The 302-nt window shown below is 67.2% G+C and overlaps 1 protein-coding gene across 1 annotated transcript in view; it reads left to right on the forward strand.

Moving 5' to 3' along the window:
- The window catches only part of DHX30 (DEAH (Asp-Glu-Ala-His) box helicase 30), a 21,571-nt gene that overhangs the window by 14,199 nt on the left and 7,070 nt on the right, over nucleotides 1-302 (forward strand). Inside the window, 1 exon segment of the mRNA XM_014540505.1 lies at nucleotides 2-141. Within this exon segment, the coding sequence (XP_014395991.1) occupies nucleotides 2-141 (140 nt within the window).

The raw sequence follows: 302 nt of genomic DNA on the forward strand, positions 1-302 counted from the left end.
GCTCCTTGGGCCGAGAGGAAGAGGAAGAGGAGGAGGAAGAGCTAGAAGAGGGGACCATCGATGTCACTGACTTTCTGTCCCTGACCCAGCAGGACACCCCACTCAGGTGCAGCTGGCGGCGGGTGCAGGGGAGGCTCCCGGGCCCTTTCTGAGCTGGAAGCCCCGCCCCACGCCTCGCCTGGGCCTGGGAGTCATTGGTGTGCCTGCCCCGCTGGGGGCTGTGCTTGTGCTGGGCTTTTGCGCCCAGCAGCACGGCTCATCCCTCAGAGGCCCAGCAACCACGCTGCCTGCCCCCTGCCCTC

Source organism: Myotis brandtii, unplaced genomic scaffold, assembly GCF_000412655.1.
Source record: "Myotis brandtii unplaced genomic scaffold, ASM41265v1 scaffold246, whole genome shotgun sequence".
In the NCBI taxonomy this organism is placed as follows: domain Eukaryota; kingdom Metazoa; phylum Chordata; class Mammalia; order Chiroptera; family Vespertilionidae; genus Myotis; species Myotis brandtii.